At 45.5% G+C, this 26,285-nt stretch overlaps 1 protein-coding gene across 1 annotated transcript; it reads right to left on the reverse strand.

Annotated features, from left to right (window-relative positions):
• Nucleotides 1–2,629: 2,629 nt before the first annotated feature.
• LOC115326833 lies at nt 2,630–26,285 on the reverse strand. The gene is made up of 2 exons (XM_029987764.4): nt 25,890–26,285; nt 2,630–4,073 (listed from the first exon to the last, which is right to left on the reverse strand). Exons 1-2 carry the CDS (start codon nt 26,163–26,165, stop codon nt 3,885–3,887), a joined length of 465 nt encoding a protein of 154 aa, XP_029843624.1. The 5' UTR covers nt 26,166–26,285; the 3' UTR covers nt 2,630–3,884.

Genomic DNA, 26,285 nt, shown 5'->3' on the forward strand with positions numbered 1-26,285 from the left:
ACGTAACGCTACCTCACAAAATAATGTGTTTAATCGGTGTTTTATGCCAATAAGTTCTGAATGGTGGTAAAAAACGTGTGTATGCAGTGTGAGTGTGTGTAACTTTTTAACAACAGAATTTGCAGCAGGGTGGCCAGCGCCTCGGTTGTCGCTACTGCTGTTAATTTCGGGTGCACAAAAAAGCAACCGGAATTTTTAGAGCGCAGCTCTTAGGGGACCGTTTCCAGCCTGAGCGGCGTCGGCGTCGGCGTCGCCGTCGGCGTAACCGGGGGGGGGGGTCACGTGACCCACCCCCCCCCGAGGTCACGTGATCCCCCCGAGGTCACGTGACCCCCCAGGTCACGTGAACCCCCTTCCCCCGAACCCACGTGACCCCCCCGGGGTCACGTGACTGCCCGCAGGTGACGTGACCCCCCTCAGTACCCTCCCTACTCCTCCTCAAGAGCTGCGCTCCAATTCGGCGTTACAGGGATTTGTAAACGGCTTTCATTTTTTTACGACTATTATTAATAAACAATAAGAACGGTGGCACTCACGAGTGTTCTATACCCATGGTTATACCCATAAGACCTTCATCCAAACAAAACATTTTATTGCTGCATGCTCAATATTTACAAAATGTACATATGAGCTCTTTCAGTTCAGTGGCATATATCTCACTTACCCGAACCCCTGAACCACAAAGAACCTTATCACACGTCTTTCAAAAAAATTATATATATATATATATATATATATATATATATATATATATATATATATATATATATATATATATATATATATATATATATATATATATATAACAAGATCGACAAGCAACACATAATGATCTCAGACACGTCCCGTATACATTCATCATAATGTAACACCTACAAAACTGTAATGCGGGAGGGAAAAAAAAAATCAACTTTTAAGTCGTATTAGGACAACGGTAAGAAAACGTCTGAAGATATTTTTGCTTTGACATGGAAGTTTCTTTTTGTTTTCCCCATCACAGTCTTAGGTGTCACATTTCGATTAACAATCACCAGCTTGCCTACACACTGTTTTATTTTTCAGCACACCTTGTTAACGAGTTACTTAAATTACACTTGGATACCCCTCATTTAACAGCTTAGGTCGACCAAAAATACAGTTTGTACTATAGTCACTGAGAACTTAAACAACGAAGGGTGTGGCCCATTAGGAGCACGCTTCTTGCTTCGTGATTGGTCCTCCGGCGTTCTTATCCGCTAATGCCGCAACCTGATTGGACGCGGAGTCATTATATGATGTCGGGGATCTGTCATACACCGCGTTCCTTAAGTTGTCGGTGACTTTAGGTAGTTTAGTGTTTGTCACTGAAGCAGGACCGGGCCGTCTGCAAATCCGCAAGAGCAAACTTTCTTCGCAATTAATAGAGCGACAGTATTTCAAACAACAACAACACTGAAAGCAGAGCGTGACAGGGAGTATCCAGAGATATGATTATAACAATGAGTAGGTATAAGTTTAATGTCCGAAGTTGTTAAAGGATGAACAAAAAAACAAGGATTCTAACAGGTGTCCATGAATATAAGTAATGGTACTTTTGACTATTAGAAGAAGGCCTACCAGGTACATTCCTAGCATCGCTTTCTGTTAAATGTACCCGAGGGAAGACTTATGTGATTAAAAACATTATGCGAACGGATTTCAACCACGCTTTCCTTTTTCCAAGCGTTCTTTTCTCTTTTTTTTTCTTGCATAAAAAAACGTGCTGTAAAATGTCCTTTATATTGATTTATAAAATTAATCACAGTAAAACCATACAAACCGCGATGTCATGAATACAGATTTTGCTTTCATACGCTTTCAAATAATTAAACAAGTAATTGGTATCTACAAACACCCAGTCGAAGGCACTTAAAATGTATAGAACGACCGAACCCAACAACAAACAAATTTACAACCTTTTTCAAACAAACTGCATATGGGGGGGGGGGGGGGGGGGGGATCTTTGTTCGTTAAACCATTGAGCAAAACACAAGCTTAAGAACAACCGCCCGGGATGCCATGAAACAGCTCATACGGTATTCATTCCCATTTGCACCCTGACATGACAGTCTTAAAAGGAACCTCTAAAGCGCGAAACACATGTACGACGAAAGCGTCCGATCCGACGTCCGATCAGGTAATACGACGGTCGGAGGCGAGGGTTTTCGACGCTCTCCAGTGCTACGAAAGCCCTCACCCCCGAAGGTCATTCCGGCAGTTCGAACGTCGAATCAGATGGTTTCGTCGTACATGTGTTTCGTGCTTAATCCATGTGAGACGTGTTGATCGTAATTTCGCCAGAAAAAAAGTTTATCCAAAACCGTTCGTCTACACATACCCACAAAAGTTCAGAACATCAACACTTTTACCCTATGAACCACTGAATATGCTATATAGCACAAGGGCAGTGAAGAGGAGGCAACTCGGTCGGCTGCTAGTCAGTGCCGCTGGTGGCCAAAAAGGGCAACTTTGGGACGGCCATGTCGCCCAGCGATTGGACATGAGCGCTGCGTCACAGTTCGAAACGCCGCTCGGAGATTCGAGATCGAGATCGGTTCCAATGAACGCGACCGCGGGCCGTCTCGCAGTTTCTGCGATTCCCCACAGACATGACGCCACTCATCAAACCAAACTTCATTGCCCGATGGGTATACGCGTAGAGTGCAGACCTTCCATGCACCGATGTTCGTGTGAGCGCCGCCATTTTTGGTGCTCGGTGCAAAGTTGACGCGACTGGCGATTGTTACAATTTTGAAATGCGGCTTCCTCGGCTTCAGATATGGAGTCAAAAAGCTCGGGCTCTATCGTTTCGCTGTGTCACGAACAATTCTAAAAATTTCTGGAAAACTGAAAAGCGCTACCTGCGATTTCCGACGAAGTTTCAAGAACGGGCAACTACGATTTTAAGCGCAGACACTTAAACGGTCGTTACTCTCGCTCGTATAATAGCTCTATATTCTGCGGAATACATCATTACACCAGGGACTATTACTTTTTTAAATAATTCATTAGCACATCACTTTTGTATTGGCTCTTAACAAAATGCCCGCAAAATCACAGGTGTAATACCTCAAAATAATACATTTTCTCAAAAAACAAGAAGAAAAAAACAAACGATAACACAGCAACTATGGCCGAAAGTGACTGCAACTCCGAAGCTTTCAAAATGTTCTGTTCGAGGTGGCAGTCTTAAACTCCTGGAAAACAAAATCAACGATCACGTGTTCCGACTAAATGTACACGGAAAACGCCTAGAATAATCAAAGCCCGGGTGCTCTAGTATTTCGACGTCATCGCAGTTAGGTCGAGCGCAGACGCAGATTGATACACGACTAGCTGCTTCAGTGCACGAACGGAGGGATTCTCTTATTATGGTCACGCTTTTTTGCTTCCTGATTGGTTATTCTTCGGCATTCTTATTGTCTGATGTCCATGTCTCATTGACTGCCAAGCGATAAATAGAAGCCCGGGACTCGCCACACCCTGAATTAAGCTCGTCTGCTCCTTGTGCAGCGAGTTGCGGTGACGTCATAACGCCGTGCTCTGATTGGCTCCGATTTGGAGGGATAGTGCGCAGACCTCAAGGCAGCTAGCATCGCAACCACCGCGCAGGAAGCAGACGTATACTTGCGCTCCGCGTGGTGCTGATTACGTTTCATGGAGGTACAGAAAGCTGTCCACAGGCTTCGATTATTCTAGGTGATCACTCTAATACTCGGTCACATCTCCTCCGCGCAGAACAGAAGGGTTTGTGCAGACTATCTCGAGACCCGCGTCAGAATCACCCTGTCCTGGCGATGCCGAGGTCTATAAACCATAGCCTCGTATATGGTCCATGGGCTATGTACGGGCACGTCGGCGACACATCAGATGAACAAGTGGCCACTGTTTGACCAGTTCACGGGTTCGGTCCAAGAGGACCACGAGGAGCGGTGGCTCGTGGCCAAGTTGGGTTCCGTCGGGTGTACCAGGATGCCCGGCGCCGAGACCATGGCGCCGAGAGTCACGTACTGGCAGGCCTTGCGGAGGATACGCTTGATCTTCTTCGAGGACGGCTGAAACGATCAGAAAATGCGGCGTGTCGGAAACAACCAATCCCTGCCATGCTCGAACCGTATCGCTCTCTAGTTCGACCAGTCCTAGAACACGCCTCAAATGGGTGCGTGCGCTCTGCCTTGGAATGGCAGAGAGTTGTTACCCGTTTTCTTATATGTATCTTTCTGCGGTCAGTGTTTCTATTTATTTTCCTCTCCCGTATCCCTTTCCCCACTTGGCGGCGGGCTAGCAGGCGCACCTGCGTAAGGGTCTCAACTTTTCTGCCTAGCCTTGCACGCTGCCGAGTGGGTATCGCAATCTGTGGAAATAAAAATTATTATTATTATTAATATCATATTTCACCAGAGACATTGCGGAGGTGGAGTGGATTCATCGTCTTGCTGCGAGGTTCATTTAACGTTAACGCAGCTGGAACTGGAGCCGCTCAACTTCGCCGGCAAATGGCCAGGCTCAGCTTCCTTTGCTTCCTCTGTCACGGGATAACTAGCCTGCCAGGTGATACGTATCTACTTACCGCACCGCATGGATAATCAAGATTGCATCACTCCAAAGTTATACTTTGCCAAAACAAAGTTATTTCAAAATTTGTTGCTTCTTTCCCAGCACTATTAAACAGTAGAACTGCCTGCCGGATCGTTGCTTTTTTGAATGCCTCAATGTTGGCAAATTTAGAAACATTCTACAACCACACCTGTTGTAATCCTCCCCTCCTCGGGAAGCGCTGCTGCCTGCAGTATTTGTAAATAAATAAGAAAATCCACTGCGCTCCTGAACTTCTTGCGCGAAACTAGAGGGAAGGAGAGTATTTTATTGCGCGATACGTTTTTAAATATAATCTCTTCCAGTCCTCACGCGACTACGCCAAGATATGTATAAAGGTTGCTTACAGAATGCGGAAACATCAGCTGGTCCATGCCCAGCCACCCTTAGGCCCGGATGGTTGCAATGCAAAACTATCGATAAATCGACTATCGATAGTTTTTCCCAAGACTATCGATAGTCGACTATCGATAGTACTATCGATAGTTCTGTGACATTAGGGGGTTTTAGGGAAACGTTTTTGCACATCTGATACGGTACGATGGGCCTTCCGGTACGAGGTGCGCATTTGCGAGTCTTCTGGCGTTGCGCATGCGCAGTCCGTGCTGGAGGGCCCATCGAACTGTATCGTATCTGCGAAAACGGTTTCCTAAAACTCCCTATTATCGATAGTTTTTTTTTACTACCGTTAGTCAGATTTCTGGCGACTATCGATACTATCGAAGCAATATCGATAGTTTTGCACCGCTACCGGGTGCCACAAAAGACATGCTAGAAATCCCAGCAACGATGAGCTATTAAAAAAAGAAAGTTGAAATTTCAAAGTGTTTTATGTCGCAATGAGGCAGTACCCATCCACACAAATTGCGCTTGCCAACGACCGAAATCTTGTGATATCTTGCAACGAGAAAACACGTACACTGCCACGCTGGCGCCATCTCTGAAGTGACACTGAAACTGCCTTTCACTAGACCGAATGTTTTGCAGTATTTCCGAAATCAAATCTAAGTACTATTTATAAGAACTGATCGTTTATACCATTCACACAAGTGTTCAATTCAATAAAAAAAAAAAAAAAAAACGTTGCAGACACACACACACACACACAAAAATATATATATATACTAAAATGTAAAGTGTTCCACGGCTCCACGATAGATGGTGCTAGCGTGTTGAGATCCTAAGAGATTTTAAGGCGCTGGGTCGTAAGCACCGCAAAGTGTGCGAACGAGACTTTAGCATGTCCGAGGCACCGCATGCAGCTTTTTACCAATTTCGGGTACCATTAAACTGGGCCAGCTCGAATTGCCCCTTTAAACGAAAGATTTAATTCATACTGCCTCTTCAAAGAAACATTCCTGACATCACTGAAAACATCCACTGAAGTGTGAGCGTAGCAGAAGAACGAGCTTCGTTCTTTCAGCGCTCTTGCCAAGCACGCGCGCTCGTGCAGTGCAAGCACTGTTCAGGGTCACGTGCTCGCGCTTGTATCATCGGCTGCGTATGACCACTATTAAATGTTTAAAATCTGTAAATTAATTTTTGCTGCTCCTTTCCATGTTAGTTATGGACAAATTTCTACGGCTTTTCAGAAGTGAAGATTGCGCGTGCACAGCTCTGATCCGCGCTCAATCATCAGGAGCACACGGGCGCCCGTAGCTTTCGCTCTACTATCACGCTAAGCTGTCCTCGAATACTACTCAGTTCTTCGTGCATTGTGATCCAAGTTAGAAATTCAGTTCAATGTTCAATCCCCCGCACGGGAAGAACGATACTGGTGCTCAAATCCACCAATGGGTATCTAACATATGTTAAGACGAAACGCCAAAACTGGAGTGAAGTGGAGAGCAACACGACAGTCTCCAAATTCGAGCGTTGCCCTTCATTTTTCTAAGCCTCAGGATTTTGTCTTAAAATACGTTCGACCATCACCAGCTATAGTTTGTGCTCGAACATTTTGCTCGTTAATGGCTACCTATCTTTCTTTGATAAAAATATTCTGCGGTTTAATTTGTATCGAGAGACGCATCTTCTCATAGAAACTCTTATTTTCACTTTTTTTCTCTATTTCTTTTTTTTTTTTTTTAATGTATTTTGCATTTGGTTTTTGATGCTCTGTGACCTCAGGGACAGTCATCACCGTCACATCATCCTGTTCGTGTTTATTTCTTTTTCTCTGCCGGGTGGGAATAAACGAAGAAAAAAAGAACAGACAGAAAAAAAGAAACCCGGGCAAGTGCCCTGATAGGAAAGAGTATCGTCGGCCAGCTTTTAAGCAGGAAACGGTTAGACGCCCGCCGGCTGCATTCGCAAGGGCTCAATCATCACTCGACACGTGCTCCAGCGACCGCTTGACGTCACCTTGTTTGTGCACGGGTCAAACGTTGTTATGCCATTTCCGTGCGGTGGCTCTATACTGTCGGCTTGTGCCACCTAGCTTTGACTATAGGTGGCGCAAGTCACCGCCCGATTCAAAGGTGATGGTGCAAACTCCCAAAGACGACGAGCGTCGTGACGAAGTGCCTTTGGCGGCGCTTGATTAGCACCATCGGATCGTTGCGCTGGCTACACATCGAAAAGTATAATCTGTGCTTTGAGTCATTCGCTGGGGATTCTTTCATGGTTCGCCGTGATTGGCATATGCCTCTGTGCTTTGCAGAAAATTTAACTCGGACGTTTTGTTTAGAGTGCGTATAGTGATTAGCCCACTTCACACAGTAGTTTGCGATTACTGGTTCTCTAAGTGTACCCGTGGGAAATCAAACGTAAAAAGTACTCTTTATTTTTTTTTTTGAATGTAAGAGTTTATTGAAATTCTAAACGATCAAACATAATCGAATACCAACGGTGCTCAAAAACAGAGGCTATAGGAAATGACGCACACGCGCAGACACACAGGCACGCGCGCCCACGCACACAACTCGACAATCGCTGACCTTGTTATTGAAATAAACACTGTTTCAAAGTCATACATTTTTACCGATAACAAGTACGACCTCTACTTCCGTCTATTTCTGCGCAAAGTGTATACGCATAAGCACTCCGATAATTCTAGATAAACTCTAAACCCCGCCAGAAAAAGAAAAAACAAAACAATAGAGTCGAAATTTGGACGGAAATAGGAAAGTGCGCAAATTGTCGTACGCTAGGTATTAAAAAAGAACAGAAAAATGAAATACCCGCACGGGATAATTTATTACACAGAACTCGCGAAAAATAATTTAGTTTTTTCCGAGAAAAGAAATTAATGTTCGCATGTCCCAATTTCGCTTTCGATGTTAAGGTCGTCTGGGTGTGTGTGCGTGGGTGTGTGTGTTTTTTAGAGTGACGCTTGCAGCCTTTGCGTTCGCCTTTTTTTGTTCTATATGTTATATAGTCTGTTGTAGGTTAAGTAAAAGCAGGACAAGTTTCTCTCACAAATCTCTCAACTCCAGAGGAGCGGCGGCTTCCTCCTCCTATTGGCCTCCTGTCCAGCGTTGACTCTGCTAAAAAAAGGAATTGGTGGAGGGCCTCGTTGGAGGAGCTTGCCCTGCTTTCCTTAGCCTGCAACAGTTTACGGTGAGAAACCTACGACAGCTGTGTACCACGATTTGGAGAAAAAAAAAAAAAAAGATGTGCAAATACTCCTTTGCGTGGCTTCTTTCGCACGGAAAATTGGAATTGTTAGCTTGGAAATTTTAGGTAATATATCTCACTGTTGCTCCACGCCTGAACATGCATATGATCAGCACGAAAGTGTCCCGGGGTGCCGATATGTACCGTGTTGTACGCTCTTTAAAGGGCTGTCCGAACAGGACACAGCAGATGGAGTGTTCCCTCACGGCAGATGAAGGGTTGACTAAATTGACGGCATATGACGCATTCCCATCTGCTTTCGCACGTTCTTGTTGCGGGGGGGGGGGGGGGGGGGGGGGAAGCTACCCGTGGGTCCGGACATCCAATCTGCTGACTGTCGTCAGTCTCCCCATCTTTCGAAAACACGAAATGGGAAGGGGCGACAGCGAGGAGACGAGGAGGAAAGCCGTGCTGTTTGCGTGGTTGTTGTCCAAACTGAAAAGGGACGTGCGCACAGCAACTTTCACGCCGTATGCCGTGAATTTAGAAAACACTTCATATGTCGAAAGGAAACGCCGTCTGCTGTGTTCTGTTTGTACAGGGGTGCCCAGCGTCTTCTTCGTGACCTCCGAATTGCTTAAAAATTTGCTAAACACACCAACTTACATAGTTGAAATAGTATCTCAAATATTAGGTCAAAATATTGTTTTTTTCGGTAAGTTATTGAATTTACAATATTTGTCCTTGCCGTGTTTTTTTTTTTTTTAAATGAGTCTCTACTGGCAACAATAAAAAAAAAAAGTTACTCCAGTGGATCGCAGTTTTTTACAAGAAATATCTAGATATATAATCTGGCAAAATTGATGGGTTATGTGAATCAAGGAAAAACGAAATTTAATTCAAAAGTTTAAAAGGGGGTTCTAAACTAGGCTAGGTAGCGCTAGCTAGCATCCAATATATAGAGTACAGTACAACCACTATTCGTCCATCCGTCCATACATCGGTGGCAGGCAGAGGTTCACTTTTACGACTGCTGGACTTTTTTCAAACCAATTAGAAGCAGTTTCATGGTTTCAAGTGAATGCTTTGCTCACTCCTGCAGCACCCGCGCAGCAACACGAAACAAATGCTGGGCATACTCCATCGCTTAGACTGCCTGCTCGATGGGCAAGCCTGCCTGCCACTGACGTAGCGGCTCTCAAAAGTTGGTTGTTGGTTTTGGCATCACTGTTGTTTGCCGATACCACAATACCCATTTTGAATTTCCGGTACTAAAACAGCAGACCGGAAGGGGTATAAGGCCGGGGAATCAGAAAATAGAGTTAGGGTAGCTCGAACATAGTCGAGTACCCTGAAGTCGCACCACTGCATAAGTCCCACTCCCCCGTAAACGGGAGTTCTCAAAAAGAAGTTGGTGTATGAGTCACACCTTTGTATAAGCCGCGCTTCTAGTATATTTGTACGACCGGTGGGGCGAAAGTGCATTGATAAGCCTGCGTGTATGTACGGCGATGGCGATACGTGCGCAAGGGGGAGTTTGTTAAACATTTAAAAAGTGGAGACACATAAGGAACGATGTACAGACAGGACAATCTTTCAACCTCAACAACATGTGTTTTCGGCTTCAAGCTCAAAGGCCGCCCGCTCCGTGGGAGTACGGGAGCGGGCGGCCTTTGAGCTTGAAACCGAAAATAAATGTTGTTGAATTAAGTTGAAAGATTGTCCTGTCTGTATCGTTCCTATGTGTCTCCACTTTCTAAATGGTTAAAAAGCACCAACACGCTCATATAGTACAAGGGTGAGTTAGTTTCGACATTCTCGTCAACAAATCGAACGCGAAATTCCGGGATCCATACCTAAGAAGAAGAAGAAAAAAAACGCATAAAAGTCACATCGTTGAATAAAACGCACCGCCCGAAGTTCTGTAAGAAAACCGCGACTTACACACCGGTAAATAAGTCAGTTACGAGCTGAAATTTTCGGGGAGTGAAGAATATTGACACTTGGGGAGAACAATTATTAATGTGGTAAGAAAAATATCGAACCTGTTATATATCGTTTAATATTGTTTCACGAGAGCAATTAGAACCCATGCCATTCGTAGGTGTAGCCACAGACCCAATATATTGCCGACGACAATGTACAACTGCAGCTTTATTTTTCAAAAAAAAAAATCTATGTATTATTTCCCCCAGCTCTCGTAAAGCGCCCATAAAAAAAAAAAAAAGAAAAATATTACGCGAGGATCTATAGAACGCTTCCACAGCCGTGTGCAGCCACCTGTGAGAAGGTTTCGGTAACGAACTCTTTGTTTCACATAAAGAACGGCACCGAGCGGCGAAAGCTTGAAATGCGATAGAAAGTGGGAGTTCCGATACCTGTCCTGCCTCCTCCGTGATCCATCTGAGTCGAGCATGGGGCAGAAAAGGTAGCGCGACTCCCTTTCCGTACGCCAAGCGTAGTCCGAGTTTTCGCCGCTGCGCAAGGAGGGCCTGTGCACGCCCAGAACTCTTTTGGAAATCGGTCAATTGAACTCGCTTTAAAATGCGTTCGACACATCAATAATTCATCAAATTCATCATCACCAAATTCATCAATAATCAAAAATTCGTTCGACACATCAATCTGGGCTAGTAATATAAATTACAAGTCACAATAACGTTTTTGTTTTTTTCGAAGCTGCGGAAGTTTTAAATTTGGTTTCAGAGGTTCTATGAGCAGCCCTGTAACCACGACGTCAGAGATGTCGTGATAGGGGACAATAGGGGGCAGTACAGCTCGTTCCCGACGGGTTATACAAGAAGTTTAATAGAGTAAAATGAATGCCGGTTACGCCAACACCTCCTAGAGAATAAAGCCTAAAGGCCGAACCACATAGGACGTATTTTCGACGTATTTACGGGCGTTTCGGCGGACGTCATCCCGGCGTATAGCGGGCGTCGGGGGGAGCGCTTCATCAACGCATCGAGGTCGACATGTAAATACGCGGCATTCAGCGATCCGACCAAGATAGATTTCGGCGTGTTTCGGCGTGGCGTATCCGGAAGTTTACCGCGCAGTGGTGGCCAATCAGCTCCCGAGTTGACAGCCGGAAGTTGCTCGAGGATCGGCTTGGCTAGCTATGCGGCCGGTTCTGGCGAATTTTACGAAATTCCTATATCTCTTTGGAACGAGCCATGAACAACCGAGACAGAAGAAAATACCATCTATGTAGCGGGCCATGGGAAACAATTATAAAAGGAAGCGTTTTCAGCAGAGATCGCGGCCAGTTGCTCCTGCCGGGACTTGTTGACAACTCGGCGATTCCAAAGAACATTCATGACACAGCTGCGTTAGCGAATTAGGCTTTCGTAGTTGATTAACATTTAGTTATTTCCGTCCCTTTGCGGAACGCAATAATATAGCAGCCGATCTTCATTTTGTCTCCTTGAAAGGCGCGTGTCGGGCTACACTCCACCTAACACCGAGGAGACGTCGATGAAAAGCGCCGTGCGTGTGCTTTGACAACCTTCCCCTCTTCCATTCTGTAAAAAATAGGGCCCGCCAATTACAGTGATTACGCCCACTGAACCGCGCCTAAATTTGTCCAAAATACGCGCTATGTCGGTCGGCCTTAAGTGTTTAATTCTCCCGCGTCACTAAAGAAAGCCATCGTAGGTCACAGATTGGCCGCCCATGTGGTCTCCCGCATCAGCCTTCGGCCGGAACACGCGTCCAATCAGTAAGAGCCCGAATCCCTGCCGAACACTAACGCCGTTGTCGTGTCCAATCAGTGGGCAACGGTGGCCTTCTGAAGTGACGCAGGAAAATTCATCACTTAGGCTTTCTTATGTAAGAGGTCTTGGTTAAGCTCGCGCCAGCAAAGCGTAAAAACATGCGCGTAAGACTGTGCTTTTTTTCGGACTGGCTGTTCAACTTCGCAAGTTTTAACTGCACGTGACGTCCCGTTTCCCGAGCACGGAAAGTTTGAAATGTTCATCTTGGCCGTATCTTTGCCGTTTCCTCAATAGCTATCTGGAAGTTAGAGATAATGAACAGCACGTCGGATAGAGTCAGCCTTGATATTCCGAAATAGTGTTTAATTTGGGTAGCTCGAAGCAAAGCCTTTACCAGCACTGGATCGATCAATCTACCGGAATTTCCGTGGGACAAGCGCAGAGATAAGAGGAGCTCGTGTCAGGCTGTAGACGTGGGACGGTCTGGTATGGTAAAGATAAGCTGTTCGATAAAATGCGGCAGTTGAACTCGCCAATGTTGTCTGAGTTGGGAGTGAGGCGCGGCTCGAAGTTGCAGAGTAAGCTCCAGATACTACCCCCGTCAACCTCTTAATAGTAAGGTTCAGGTGTAAGTCAGCGCTTGTCGCGTCTACTACTTGTCTTTCGTCATGTTTTGCGCTGTTTTTTTTTTTCGTTCGTTAGCACCGCCCACTTATATCTGGATGGGTGCTGTACCCGCGTGCATTCGTGTAATCATGGTGCGCATTGAACATCTCTGGAAAGCTGAAGTACTGCAGTGGCTAAATTGCCCATCTTTAGCTCTCGGAGACACCAGGCAAAACTTGAGGTTTACTAGCGTACCACTAGTTAGCCTAGACAAGGCAATTATTACAACTTAAACACCCAGTAACTAAGAAGGTACAAGGAAAAATGCTAATAACCAGAATATCCAAGTTTGGGAATATGACGTCGCCTATATCAAAGGATAAAACAAGACAAAAAGATATATATATATATATATATATATATATATATATATATATATATATATATATATATATGAACGAATATGTGCAGATGAATGAACCGTACTTAATTCGATGAATCAAAGAATCATATATATATATATATATATATATATATATATATATATATATATATATATATATATACAACACGGGCACTTCACGTCATCGTACGTGGTCTCCGAGGAGGATATGAACGAATATGTGCAGATGAATGAACCGTACTTAATTTAATGAATCAAAGAATTGAGGTTTCCAGGAACCCGCCGAAAGCCAAAAATCCTGGCTCCGCCAATTTTTGGCTTTCGGCGGGTTCCTCGAAACCTCAATTCTTTGATTCATTAAATTAAGTACGGTTCATTCATCTGCACATATTCGTTCATATATATATATATATATATACCGATGTTTACTTCTTCAGGTCCAAATTTCGTCAAACAATTAATGACATTGTGGGCGCCTGTGACATTTACTTCAATCAACAATTAACACTTGTCGGGAAGAAAATTTTTTATTATTGTTATTTTATTATTATTATTGCTTTGATTTAAAAAAATGCTACAGGCGCCCAAACTGCCATTTCTTCGCCGGTTCCTACAGAAATTGTGTTTTGCCGTTTTTATTTTTCGACACAGGTAACCTCATGTTTTCAACTTTTTCTCATTCCATCATTACTGCTATCTTTCCATCGTCACGAAGGTTCAGCTTACCGCGATGCGGAGTCATTTTATCCGGGTCCAAAAACCGGATTTTACTTTCGCTTAATTATTGTTATATCACCCCAATGGTTACAACTATACTCTGTTTCATCTTGTGTCGTACCGCAGGAAAGGCTACAAGCGCGCACTCCTTGCTCTAGGGCACATCTCGGCGGCACAATCTCTGGTGCACCAAGGGCAGCTGCTAACGCTATGAGCTCCAGCTTCTAGCCTTCGCTGCGGTACAACATAAGGTGAAACGGAGTATAGTGTTTTATTAAATGATATAGGCTAACTTCCTCCCCAAGGGTATCAATACCAACTTAGTCAACACACGATAGCATTGATGAAGCAAATGATTGGGACGCCACTCCAGTGCCAACGGGGTCTCTCTGTACGTCTGTCGGACTTTCCTACGAAGAGAAACAGCGCGTGATCGTAGCAGACACCCAAAACCTTCGAACGTATCTCATTATCTGTCCCTGTTTACGTACGTCCTCAGAAGCACGGATAAGGCTGGTCGCCTTCGGCGAATGCTGTTTTCAGCGAGCCTGCCATTGACTAAAAAAACACTTCAAGTTTCGAGCCATAACGCTGACCTTATCGTGTACATGACTTCGATGTAGCACAACTTTCTGTGCCAGGTCCTTCTTAAGTTGTTGGTAAACTAAACCTACTTGAGCAGCCTTCCTGGAAAGACAAGCTCGCATTCTTTGAAATCGGTTGCGACTATTGCGACGCGGACATGGGAGGCGCATGCCTGTTGTTGCCGCTTAGCAAAGCAATGCGTGTGCGTTTTCTAATACGTCTCGAGCACCGCGTATTCAATTTGGTTGAATGCGGCCATATGAGAGAGAGATAATAAACATTATATATTTTTCTAAGTACTTTAATACTAGTCACTAATATAATGAAAATGGCATTGAGGTCCTTCGCTTGACCCACTTCCATTCGCGACACTCCGGAAAAATCCAACGGCCTTGGCGCGGACGTTTTTTGCGAATAGTTCGAACGGCTGGATGCGCCGCAGCCTCGGGGTTCTGCATCTGTATTGGAATTTGGGAGGGACGAATGTCGGCCATCTATCGTTGGATGCTTCTGAAGCGCCAGTCAGTCAAGACAGCCGTCTCGGCTATCTTGGCAATACCGGTGTCTCGGCGCGCCGGCGGTGACCCTCTGAGTGTGGACAGCGGGATGTGCATGCGTCCTCCCAAACGCGATGCACCCACACGACTTGGGGAGGGTTTAGCGATACAGACGCCATGTCTTACGCAAACGAGCAGAGTGGAATGCATTTTCCCTATGCTTCGTTTCACCTTATACGTCCGAACGCAGCCGACGCTATTAACTGGGCCCAATCAGACAGCGCCAAAAGCGCACCGTCATGGTGATCGTCATATCCAATCGTACGCGTTCTATCATCGCTGAATCAATCGTAAACAAAAAAGGCCTAGTTACTTTCGCTTTTCACGCTGCTTACAGGGCCCTATTGCCTCGTAGCGTCTGCTGAGTCTGAACTTCAGATGAAACGAAGTATAGTAAGGTGTGGTGATTGTGCCAAGTCAGGTGCACCGTTTTTTACAACATCGAGACAGTAACCTTCGTATTCATTTCTTCTTAAAGGAAAATGATTTTAGTCTGATTAACATATCAGATGCGACAGAGCGGCTGGCTGCAACCTATATATTCGACCAAATCAAGCGCACTTACGGAAACAAGCCAAGTAGCACTTTGCGAGTAGGTATGTGCATGGGTAGATGCGGTTCGGTTTATTCGGGAAAGTTCCCAAACTAAACAGACCGAAGTCTCGTCTCGCACCCATGCCGGGAAACACAACAAATGAAAACAAACAATAGAAAAATGTGGCCCCACAAAAATGCAACCGTTAGAGAATTCTAATAAACATTCGTTCCACTCTATATTTCACTAAAAAACAACACGATAAAATCGGCGCGCATCAAAATATCATGGCGGCGTTAAAACAGTACGCCGGAAAAAAAAATGATACGGGTAAAAACAGCGAGTGATAAAACATCCGATGGTCGTATCAGTCCAGGGTAACAAAGCATGCACCAATACAGTGACAACAAGAGAACAGCGTGCAGTGAAAAACAACGCGCTTTGTTACGACATTTCGGGAACCGAACTGCACTTTAAGTACTCAGAGTTTGGGCAGTAAAAACTGTGGACTTTACTTGCAAGCGAACGATTTCTTTTTCTCTTTTTTTATTTTTTGAAAGCAGTTATCCGGATGTCACTGACACTCAGCAAAATAGCACTGCGGTGAGGTTCTTCTGCATAGTCGTTCTCCTATAGACCGACACGCTGTTTACAAACAAGCCCGTGTTTGCCCACACCTGGTGTGGGCACTGCGCATGCGCAGAAACCGAATTCGTGTGAGGCGAAGCGTCTGCGCATGCGCAGTGCCGTTGACAGCGCCACCGCAGCGGCGTGAGGTCAGCCCCGCGTGTTGGTCTATATGGTGCTGGTTTTGAGTATGTTGCACAGCATACATTTACGTCTAAAAGCACCGGCGTTTTTCTTTTTTTTTTTTTAAGTATGAGATTACCTAAATTTCAACGACCAGGACCATATACGCGCAATCGAGAGTGCAGCAAAAAAAATAAAAAAATAGTGTACGATTAGTCTCAAAATTGAAACTCTTGCAATAAATTTGCCTCCACGAGGCAAATTTATTGCAAGAGTTGCAGACATAATGACATAAATGACTGCCGCTCTTAGTATGTTCAAAATATGTTTGTTACATAAATATATGTACGCTTTGAATATGCCATCAGACAGTTTTTGTATTACCAATGTGACAGGGCTGTCACACAGGAAGGAGACACGCCTCAATCAACGCCTGCAGAGTGTTTTTGTATGATGTATTGGCGGTGTGACCGAAGTTCTAAGCAGCGGTTAACACTGTCATGCAAATGCATCAAATGCTTAACATCAAAACCTAAAAATATAAAGCTTTTTTTTTTTTTTTTACGTTCGTTGTGCATTTTGTTTCCGAAACAAAAACGCCGCTTTTGAGCCGCACATTCCCAAACACAAAAACATCCACCCGCTGTTGTGACAGGTGCTGTTCCGACCATGTTGCTTTGTCGTTTGCGCTGCTATATCCCGTCATTTAACACTGTCTCGTTAGGAAGGACTGACAAACCTAAATCCCATTTCAGCATGACCTGGCGAACAACGAAACTTGCAGTCCAATAATCCAAAATTAAAATTATTTTTTTAGGCAATTAAGAGGATGGGGCAAAAGTCCACTAATATCGCCTGGCTATAGGCTCCGTGCACAGCTCAACAGCACAGCAGCATAACAAAATAACAAAAATAAAATAGTCCCTACATATAAATACTAACGGACATGAAAATGCTGCCTAACAAGTAACAAAATGAAACACTATGTACAATAACACTTCATACCAGCCAGGCTGGTTTCAATATTGTCACGAATGACAAATGATGAGGCCGCGAATAACTGAAGAAACTAAACGTTTTGCTCGCTCGCCGATGCGCGTGGCACTATGTTATGCTAAAGTTAAGAAATAATATTTTGAAATGGATTTAAACTTTTTTTAGAGCTCTGCACTCTAAAAAAAGTCTGTGCGTCTACTTTCACGCACACCACTCGGAGAGCCAATCCTCGCAACTTACGGAGGCAGCTCAGCGAATGACGATGCCGAAACATATGTTTAGACCAAAAAAAACGCAGTTTGAGTTGTGACATTAAGCAATGCAAGCGTGACGTTTTGCATTGCTTAATGTCACAGCTCAGTCTCCGTTTTTTGGTCTAAACATATGTTTCCGCATCGTCATTCGCTGAGCTGACTCCGTAAGTTACGGGGACTGGCTCTCCGAGTGTTGTGCGGGAAAGTAGACTTACATACATTTTTTAGAGTGTGTGCCATTGACAATAGTTTTGGGTAGGTGCTTAGTAGCTGTGGAATTTTTATGTAGAATAGGAGCTTGGGGGAGCGAGTCACGTGGCGACACACCGCCCGAGTTATCCATTTTGTGAAGCGCTATTACGTGACTCACTCCATTGTCCTTATTGACTCCCTCGGAACTTTGACTTGCGCCGTTTTTCAAGTTAGTTTAAGTGGAGTAGAGTCGCTCCATAGTCGGTGACAGGTTAAGAACGCTGTAGATTCTCCACCTCCAAAACGATCTCGTTGCCTCTCCTGGAGCTGCTCGTGCCACGAAGCGTTACCAAAGGCCGCTCGTGTACGAGGCGAAACATCTACAATGTTCTTCACCTGTCGCCCAACTACAAAAGACCTATGCTAGAAATACCGACATTTTTTGTAATATTGTTTTTTGGTCCGCCTCCATCACGTGGCGCTTGTCTTGAACGGCGCGGACACCTTCACGCCTCTTGCGCGGAGGGTACAGTGACGTCACAGAGCCGAGCTCCGATTGGAGGATATTGGGGGTGGACACAAAGGCGGAAGATCCTCTGCTCCTTGCGCAGGGGCTGTTGTGTCGCCGGTGCTCCGAGCCGTCGGGCTCCGGTGTCGTCTGCTAATACGTGTCTCTTTCACGCGACGTCATCGTTCCTGCTGAAGGTCATTTCCTACTTCTTCTCGTCGATAAAAAACGAAGTCGGTTTCGGCAAACTATAGAAGGTACGCTCTCAGCAGAAGAGGCCACCGCAATACCCGCTGATGTGACGCCAGTACAAGTCATGTATAGACGCTTCGCAGCAGCTGTGCATGGACGCCGCGATAACTGACCATCTGTTTTTGTGTCCTCTTATTTCGTTTATTTCACTTCATCATTACCATATATCAGGCCAGGTTATTGCCATATTGGACTCAACTGTGTCCTTTTCTAAAGCATCGGCCTTTGTAGAGGATCGTCAACTACCGTTTCAGTTGCTCGGCATCTCGGTAAGACAAGAGAAGGTCAGCAATGGCGGCTGTAATTTGGCGCGTGTGTAAAGCGTCTATAGATACAGCAGCAATGGGTATACGTTGTCTTGCCGACTATACTTCCTTGGCCGCTAAATTGGCACTACGGTAGCTACGTGCCCCTTGGATCAGTCATATCTTTAGTCACATGATGTCGCTCCCATCTACGTGCAGAGAGAACGGGGTCAGGTGGTGAAAAGGAGGCGGTTGATTGGCCCGGCAAGTGCGTAGCCACAACCGTGCAGTGTCAGCTTAGAAGTGAACTAAAGTCACAGGATCCTGGGAATGTAGCGCCAAGCTTCCCGTGTGGTCGCCATTTTAATGAATGAAATGAGCAGTTTCTCCTTGGACCTCTTCATTCTTGGTGTGCCAGTCCAAATTCCCGCTGACAGGTTGCTTTGTAAAGACATATCTTTTATACCGAGATTTTGCATATCCACACTCAGGCAAAACAATCTTTGCAACCGCCACCACACGCGGCATCGGTGCTTAGCGTCACTGAAATATAATTTCCCTGTCTTGAAAGTGGCAATACGTAGGAAGAACAATATCATTGTGAGAAACCTTAGGGGAGGTAAGCATGATTATTAATTTGATTGCATACACAGTGACAAAGACGCTCATAATGGTGAGGAACGCTTTCGGTGCAGTGACGCTGCAGAGTGATCCTGGCGCGACTGGTTCGGAACATCCTTTTCAAAGATTCGATGATTTCCAACGAACGAAATGTCGATTGCCATGGCAACAGAGACCGATTAGCCAATCGCCTTGTGAGGTTTTGGTCGTCTGTATATTAGTATTTGTTGTGTCCAGCTGCCTGCATAATATGTCAAACGAAGAAGACGGCCCTCGTCTTCTTCTGCCAACAGTCGGATAGTGTGCGTGCCAGCGCATGCTGGAACTTCAGTCACGCCGTCAACAAAATCGGCAGTTGTATGCGGCCGGAGTAAAGCTACTCGTTGTGTGTTGAGTAATCGTAGTCCTAATTACTTCACAATTAACATTGGCGACGAAGACAGGATCGCATAATCAACCTCCACAGACAGCTGTGGCAGCTGCATGGGCCATTAAAGGAGCGATGCAACAATTTTTGTACTTTGCGCAAATACCGCTTAAAACGGATCCCTAACGTTAATGACCTATGAAACACGCGTTCCTTTTTCACCCCACGCAATAGAAGTCCCAGAAAAAAAATTAAAGAAAAACGAGCAGCGTTCACCCCCTCAACTCGCAGCCAGAACAAGCGACCACGTGATCTGGAGCCGATTATATGCCGCCAGTGTTGATCATAGCCACGCGGGTTGGCAAAGCGCAGGACACGGGCTGAGTTCCAGACATTGTTATGGCTCGGCTGTTGTCGTCGTTGCATCGATTGGACACGGGTCACTATCCGAATGCTTCTCGAGCTAGCAATTATCACGAGCCCAAGTCGAGTGCCCACGCAATGCTCGGGTCCAATCTATGAACCGCATTCAAATATCGTCACTTGGGTGTACTGCGATCTCCACGTTACGCCATCAAATTTTGCAAAGGAGAGATTGAATGAAAATGATGGCTTTTGTTCTTGAAATTACACCGCAACAAAGGAGTTTCTTGGCCAGTGGCGTTGCGTGTGAGTATCCTTAAGTCCCAGGTGTGCCAGTAAGCTCGTGTCAAGTGAAAAACATTCCAATTGAATATCGTTGCCAAGGTCCTTTAAAGCCGCGACGACCTAGCTCCGCTGCCCGCGACAATCATCAGGGACAACAGTACAACTGCAATTCCGGAAGAATCGGTTCTTGTTGCGCCACAGGCAGAGCCTGGCACTTCAGACATTCGAAGGAGTTCCCGGAACCGCCGACCTACTCAAGGCTATAAACATGACGTCTAGTAAGGGGAGGTGTTACGTCCTTCATAACATGTCAAAAAAAGAAGACGGCCCTCGTCTTCTTCTGCCGACAATCGGATGGTGTGCGTGCCATGCGCATGTTGGACATTCGGTCACGCCGCCATCAAGATCGGCAGTTGTGTAAGCAACCGGAGTAAAGCTACTCGTTGTGTGTTGTGTAATCATACTCCTGGTTACTTCACAGTTAACAGCATCTGTTGGAATCCTGCTAATAGGCAGGTGAGGCAATGGCGCTATACTTTCCGATTGTCCGGTGATTTTAGTTCGCCACATCTGCTACAGACGCGAATGTGCAATACGATCCCACGTGTTACGTCCTCTTCAATTCTAACAACGCTGCTTTGCTCTCGTCGTTGGCTGTCTGAATAAAAAAGCGGCTTCCCAAATAGTTTCCCTCAGGCAAAGCAGCAACGCTTAGCTATCAGTCGCTGTTATTTTCATGGAACGTTTGCACTTAGACCTTGGTATTTCCTTATTTAACATATATGACTCCCCCCCCCCCCCCCCCCCTCCCCCAAGTGTGAAGAGGGATCACCACGCCCTGTATCTTTTAGAGCTGTCAATTACCATACTCGGCTTACACTGACGTCACATCATCGCTTATTATGGTGGCTAGAATGAGCCACGCTTCGGCACTTCGTTCCCCGATCTGCTAGTGGGCGCCGCCATCCTGGTACTTAGTGTACAGCAGACGCCACTGTCGATCGCCACAATTCAAAAATACGACTTCCTCGGCTTCAGATGCCGGGTTAGGAAGCTGAGGTGGATATCGTTTTGCTCTGTCACAAACTGGTTTAACTTCTAAAAAATTTGGGGGCTTTACGTGCCAAACCTACGACGGGCATCTGGCACGCCCCAGCGGAGGACTGAGGATTCATTTCGACCACCTGGGGATCTTTTGACGTGCAACCGAAAGCTCGGTTACCACGGCGCCTTCTCCGCAATAAGCCTCCGTCATATTGCGGGCACCTCGGTCGGGATTCGAACCCGCCACCTGGGGATCCGTGGGCAGGCGCTCTCGCCTCGGAGCCACCGAGGCGGCTAACTGTTTTAACTTCTCTGGAGCACAAAAGAGCGTCTGCTGTATGCACTTCACGCCATCAAGATTTTCTTTTCCGATTTTTTTTTTTTTTTTTTTTGGGGGGGGGGGGGGGGGGGGCAAGGTTAAATAGGAATGACAACGTGACATCTGCTGGACACTTAGTGCAGGGAACTCCTTGCGCGCACAAGAGCCAAGGAAGCAGTTCCGCGTAGCAACAGAAGGTCGGAGCAGAAGGACACAGAAAATGTACCATCTGTGTCAAGGAGACCTCGTCGCCGGGTCGTGAGCCATCCGTATCTTTTACGTATACATCACAAGCCGTCGACCGGGTCTTTATCTCAATCATTCCGTATTATCTCAGAGTCGACTTAGTTATCGAGTAAATTGCTCAGTTGTGGTCACTGCTACAGCAATGAAGGCGGTCGTTGTCTCCTCCGATATACGCCGCAATCTCTGGGCAAACCATCAACTGGATATTGGATGGTTTAGTTTTCCACCTTGATTTATTCTTTGATAAATTTTTATTCAAAAAAATAAATACAAATCTAATTATTTTTTTTTTTAAACGGTACAGACGTTAAGTTGTTTGAATAGTCTAGACTGGGTGCCCCGATGTCCTCCCGAAAGTGCAGTCGCACTGTCCTACAAGTATTCGCTGCTGACATCTGCTTCGTGTATATATGTGCCTCAAGTGTGTCTGCAAACAATGTGTGCGTGACCAGTGAAAAAAGACGCCTCAGGCAGTGTCTCTTCTTTTCGAGATGTATCAATCATGTGAACGGCGGCTTCACTCACAGGGTTGTTATGCTCGCCAAGTTTCTTTCTTATCAGTACATGACATACGAGAGCCCAAATACCTGGAGCACAATTTGCGGCTTGAAATTCGTGTTCTTTCCGCCCCAAAATCCGCCGATCGAGATATGGGCCGGTTTGAGTCGCGCTCCCTCTTCTCTGTGGTCACGTGCCGTTATCCGCGGTTTAGAATCACTCGCATACCTAATATAATCCAAGTCGCGAGTCATCGAAGGCACGCACTCAATGTTAAAAAAAAGAAGAAAAAAAAAGTGATACTTATTTTTGCGGCTTTTAAAAAACTGCAAACATGTTGATTGTAAAAACAAAACAAACAAACAAAAAAACGTTGCATAAAGATCCAGAAGCATTCTGTGAATTCTCTGCGTAATTCTCAACATGGCGTCGTATCGCGGGAAACACGGGCTGGAACGAAGCGGACCGAGTGATGGCTGGGGACAAAGGGGGCGTGGGACCTCTACTTCGGAACTGTTGTTCGCGATACCGTAGAATCGGTCTAGCCTTAAAAAGCCCCTGAAAAGAAAATAAATAAGCAGTCTAGTTGGGACACGCGTGCCAAGAAATAAATTTTACGCGAAAAAAAAAGATTTAGAGCAATATTGACGGCGAGAGATTTATTTGAAATTCTGCGCGCGAAGTCCATGACGTCACTGGTCATTCCGGAATGACCATCTCGGTCGTGAAGGCGAAGCCGATCCACCTCTCCTCCAACCGCCCCCCGAAAGGACGATAGGGAAATCAAGTGGAAAGGAGGTGACTTCCGAATAAATCGCGTCTCGCGCCGTCAACATTGCTCTAAAAAAAATTTTCTCTTTAGCGTAAAATTACTTTTTTGACACGCGTGTCCCAAACAGACTGCTGAAAAAATTATTTTCAGGGTTTTTTTTTTTTAATGAGAAGTAGTCTACAGATTAATACAATTAGGATTTAATGCGTGCGACACGCCCGACCACGAAGCTGATTTGAACGAAGATGTCGCTCAGTCGTCACCCCTTGTCCCGGGTGAAGACATCGCTCGTCTTACGAACACGAATTGGTTAAGAGCTTGAAAAACTCGCAAACGTCAAGCACCAAATGCTTGACTTTGCCTTTTTCCTACGACGTGCGCGTCTTTCGTCTGCTTTGCAAGGTCGGAAAAACGAGGGAAAAATAAAAATAAAACGCGGTCGCGTGTAGTCACGTGACTTCCGGCAACTCCATTCTAGTTTCGGTTTCGGTTTTGAGCTGTGGCGTTTTTTATTTAACTTTATTCAAAATACACGTGACGCTGTAGCAAAATATTGATTGGGTAGTCTTCTGACAGCACATTAAATAACCTGACAAAAAAGAAAAAAAAATGAAGTTTTGGGGAGGGTGTTGGTGTTTTTTTTTAAAGAAATTGACGTCTTCGAGGCCGCGACTGCCCAAAAGCAGCTCTTGCCGAAACGTCGGCTGCCGTCCTGCTGCTTCTATTGTCAATGACAGCGTAAGAAACGCAGGGCGTGGCGCGTGCCTTGCATCTCATTATCGCTCAGCAGCCAATCAGATTGCTGCATCAGTCGATCGGAGCACAGATGGTCCAATCACAAAGCAAGAAAGAGCGATCCTAATAGGCCACGCCCTGTGTGCCTAAATGCTGGGTCACTGGGCTGTGGGCGCATGCATGCGAGGCGTCTCTTCTTTTTTCGTTGAAGATAGCTATTGCGCATGCTCAGAACGGGTTCCACAGCAGACAAACAAATGGCAGCGCACAGAAGGCCATTATTGGAAAAAAGGCCTATACGAGGTTTGTTTTCCAGATTTCGAGTATTTCGCGCCGGAAACATGCGCCAGTTCAAAAGTGGCGAGGCTAGAAAAACAGAGCGAACTCGTCGCACAGCTGTGCTAGGCGAAACGCACGTGTACTTACATTTACAACCGAAGCGTTTATTTTTCTTTGTCAGTGTACGCCCTTTCGTGCCATTAAAACAAAGCGAAGTAAAGCAAGGCTGGCATCCATAGCTGACGCTGATCTTACATCCCGAACAGGGATATTCTGCGTGTCTACGGACTTGACCTGATGTACGCATTTCTATATCCAATCGAAGGAATTTTTCCTGTTCACCTGGCTAAACAGAGTAAATTAAGTGTGGCCGTATTCGTAGGATTCCTTTTGCGGCACCTTAAGAAATCTGGGATGTATTCCCGCAAATCACTTTCATGAGTCACTCGCTGGTATGTACAGAGTGAGTGCAGCGAACGACAAATCAAAACATGTTTAGAATGAAAAAAAGACTAAAGAAAAACAGTATATGCTGTGCCACATAGCATGAGATTTTACCGTGACGTGGCACAGCGCAGAGTGTAATTGTTTTTAATGTCCAATCATATATTTATTTTTATGATTCGCCGAGCTTCTGCCGTAGATTTCAGTGATTGCCTCTTCCAGGTGCTTTGCGAGAGAGCAGACGATCCAGATTTCTCAGAGTGGCTCGGGCTAAATATCTTCGGGTATTTTATCTTGGTTTAATACCGCTTTTGGGTCATGTGGTCATCCACGGATTTCCCGGTGGGTTTTATTCGTGACCTTATACAAAACGATACAATCGTCAACCATGTTTAAGTAAAACTATCTGCATGAAGTCTATAGGACAGCGAAAGTCTCTCTGCCTCGCAAGTTGAAATAGGTCACTTGTACAAAGTACAAGCACGGTGTACCTCTACCGGACAGTTTGAACAAGCCGAACGGTTCCGCAAATCTGACATCAATAACGTTCACTGCACAACAGTGATTACAAATATACGTAGAACCCACGTAAAAGAGTCACCAACGAAGTTGGAGTCACCCTCCTAGGATTCTTGAGGTCCCGTCTTTACCAGTGCCTGATTACGCCTTCTTGATCGCTCATCACCGATATGAAACAGACGGAGTAGTCGGCTCTGATAATCTCACAATCGTGTAATCATAAATCGATTGCAAAGCAAGAAGTGGGATCAAATATTCGCCAGTAGCCATGTTTCAAGAAACATATGATGGCAGCGAAACGGTTGTCTCAAATACGTTGAAGACACCGAGCATGGCGCAGCTTCACCTGTCAAAAGATTGTGCTGCTCAGAGAATTCATTCAGTGACGTGTATGCGCTTGTGCTTGTAACATTTGCTTCACGCTCCGCGCAATGTTTTTTTGTGTTTGTTTGTTTTTCTCCTTGCTACCCCAGAAACAGGAGGTAAGATTCCCAGACTCTATATATGGAACTGGGGAAATGTAGAGTTTATACTTCGAATCTACGGGGTCATATTTCGGCGAGAACAAAAATCGATTAGTGTGGGCTGTCGCCTCATGCATTTCGTTTTGCCCTTTTAACTTTAACTTGTCGCTTGCGCGGTAAAAGCGAAATATGGTGAACCTTGTTGCACTTGTATTATTGAGGTGAAAATAAAATAAAGGAGTCAGAGAGGTCAGCCTAGAGAAAATCCTCTCCACTTATAAACCTCTGATAATCCTCTCATTTGGTTAAGACGGTTTTAGGAAAAATAATAAACAAGAGCAAATCGCGAGGCAAGAACCGTGAACGCAACCAAGGCACCGTCACCATTTCTTAAATTGTCAGCATCTATTATAGTGTAAACCAGCTTGGCTTTTTTAGAGTCTCTTACCTCTGATTGCACCTCGAACCGCACCTTCTTCTTGGCGTTCCCCGGCTTCTTGACGCTGGACTTGGGCTGAGCCGTGATCACAATGAGAGTTTCGTCCGCCTGTTTCGGCCGGAAACCCAAAACGACACCCACACGTCTGGCAACCCTCCGAATCTGCTGCGGCATCTTCGCTGGCGAAGAAGAAAAGGTGGCGCGAAGTTTGCCCTTCTTGGACGCAGCCTTGACTCTCTGTCGGAGCGGTAGCTTCTTCAGCGCGAACAGCCTGAACTTGTTCATAATCACACGGCCGGCGCCAAGGCAGCCCTCTTTACGAATGCGGGCGGCTATTCAGCGACGATTGGAGGACCGCACACAAGCGACGCGTCGACTTTGGGGCGGAGAGACGAGAGAGAGAAG

The sequence above is a fragment of the Ixodes scapularis genome, unplaced genomic scaffold, assembly GCF_016920785.2.
Source record: "Ixodes scapularis isolate PalLabHiFi unplaced genomic scaffold, ASM1692078v2 PGA_scaffold4__175_contigs__length_147842914, whole genome shotgun sequence".
In the NCBI taxonomy this organism is placed as follows: Eukaryota; Metazoa; Arthropoda; class Arachnida; order Ixodida; family Ixodidae; genus Ixodes; species Ixodes scapularis.

Excerpts from the sequence above, each read along its gene's own strand:
- LOC115326833 (XM_029987764.4), bottom strand. The coding sequence starts at position 26,165 with ATGAACAAGTTCAGGCTGTTCGCGCTGAAGAAGCTACCGCTCCGACAG. Across the intron at positions 4,074-25,889 it reads GGTTCGAGGTGCAATCAGAG|CCGTCCTCGAAGAAGATCAA; the intron begins GTAAGAGACTCT and ends TGATCGTTTCAG.